The sequence below is a fragment of the Penaeus monodon genome, chromosome 21, assembly GCF_015228065.2.
Source record: "Penaeus monodon isolate SGIC_2016 chromosome 21, NSTDA_Pmon_1, whole genome shotgun sequence".
Taxonomy (NCBI): Eukaryota; Metazoa; Arthropoda; class Malacostraca; order Decapoda; family Penaeidae; genus Penaeus; species Penaeus monodon.
Genome location: NC_051406.1, coordinates 45,625,402 through 45,626,483, shown reverse-complemented (window position 1 = coordinate 45,626,483; position 1,082 = coordinate 45,625,402). Strand labels below are relative to the sequence as shown.

General features: G+C 33.6%; 1 protein-coding gene across 1 annotated transcript in view; it reads right to left on the bottom strand.

The window, feature by feature from the left end:
- Positions 1-1,082, bottom strand: part of LOC119586688 (pre-mRNA-processing factor 39-like) — a gene marked incomplete in the record, with an annotated part of 65,208 nt that overhangs the window by 45,345 nt on the left and 18,781 nt on the right. Inside the window, 1 exon segment of the mRNA XM_037935420.1 lies at positions 278-442. Within this exon segment, the coding sequence (XP_037791348.1) occupies positions 278-442 (165 nt within the window).

Here is a 1,082-nt window from a genome sequence, read left to right as displayed (position 1 = left end):
ACTCACACTCACTCACTCTTTACATACATATGTACAAATACACAGGCGGACAGACAGTCCGTTAAAATATGTGCTTACAAGCAATCATCACACAGAATAACATTTCTAACAAAATTCTAGTTCTTGTTGCAACATACACTATTTTGTAAGTTTACCAAACTGATTCCCTAATATAACAAGACAGTCACTCTGCAGTGCCAAAGTTACTGTTCCCCCTCAATTGATGTGAAAATTATTGTTTATCTTATTGCTAAAACCATTAACAGGTAATAAATACCTCCTCCTCTTCTTGTTCTTCATTGTTCTCATAGGATTCGGGCTGAATGCCCTCAGGCACCTGATCCGAGTCTTCACCATCCAGTATTTCCTCTCTGATCATGTCACTTAACATGTCCGAGTCGGGCATACCAAGATTACTGTGATCTTCCATATCCATCTTATTCTGAAATAAATAAAAAAATCATATCAACAAACATTCATGAAACTTCAGTGCATTATAGATAGACATTATACATCATGCTTTAGATTTCTACCCAATGAGCACATTTCAGAATAACTAAGGTGTAAATCATGCTTCTGGTAAAATTTACCCATATGGCACAGCATGTGCAGTTTGGTACTACAGAAAAGGCCAACAAACATTCACTTTATATATTCTAGCCTGATAGCATGTAAAATGGCTCTTTATTTTGACAATAAATCTCCAAGATATATCATTAACATACACAAAGGCCATGTCACAACTAGAACTTCCCCTACAGCGATGGATCTTTCTGCCACATCCACACATGAATTACTGCACTGAAGTTTATTGTCTTCAATAATTTGGCAGTAAATATCTACACACAATATGCAAAAGGAAATTATGCTTAATAAAAAAATTGGCCTTTTGTTGAATTCCTAGTTTTAATACAACATCCTGGTATTTTCTGCATCAATTAATACCAAAATATATCACCATCAAAATGACACTAGAGCTGCTCTCAAAAATTTTAAATATAAAAATATAATAATTTACTTTTTCTTTGTACAAAGGTTATGGTGGTCATAAAGAAGAATCAGAATCACAATAAAAAATATAT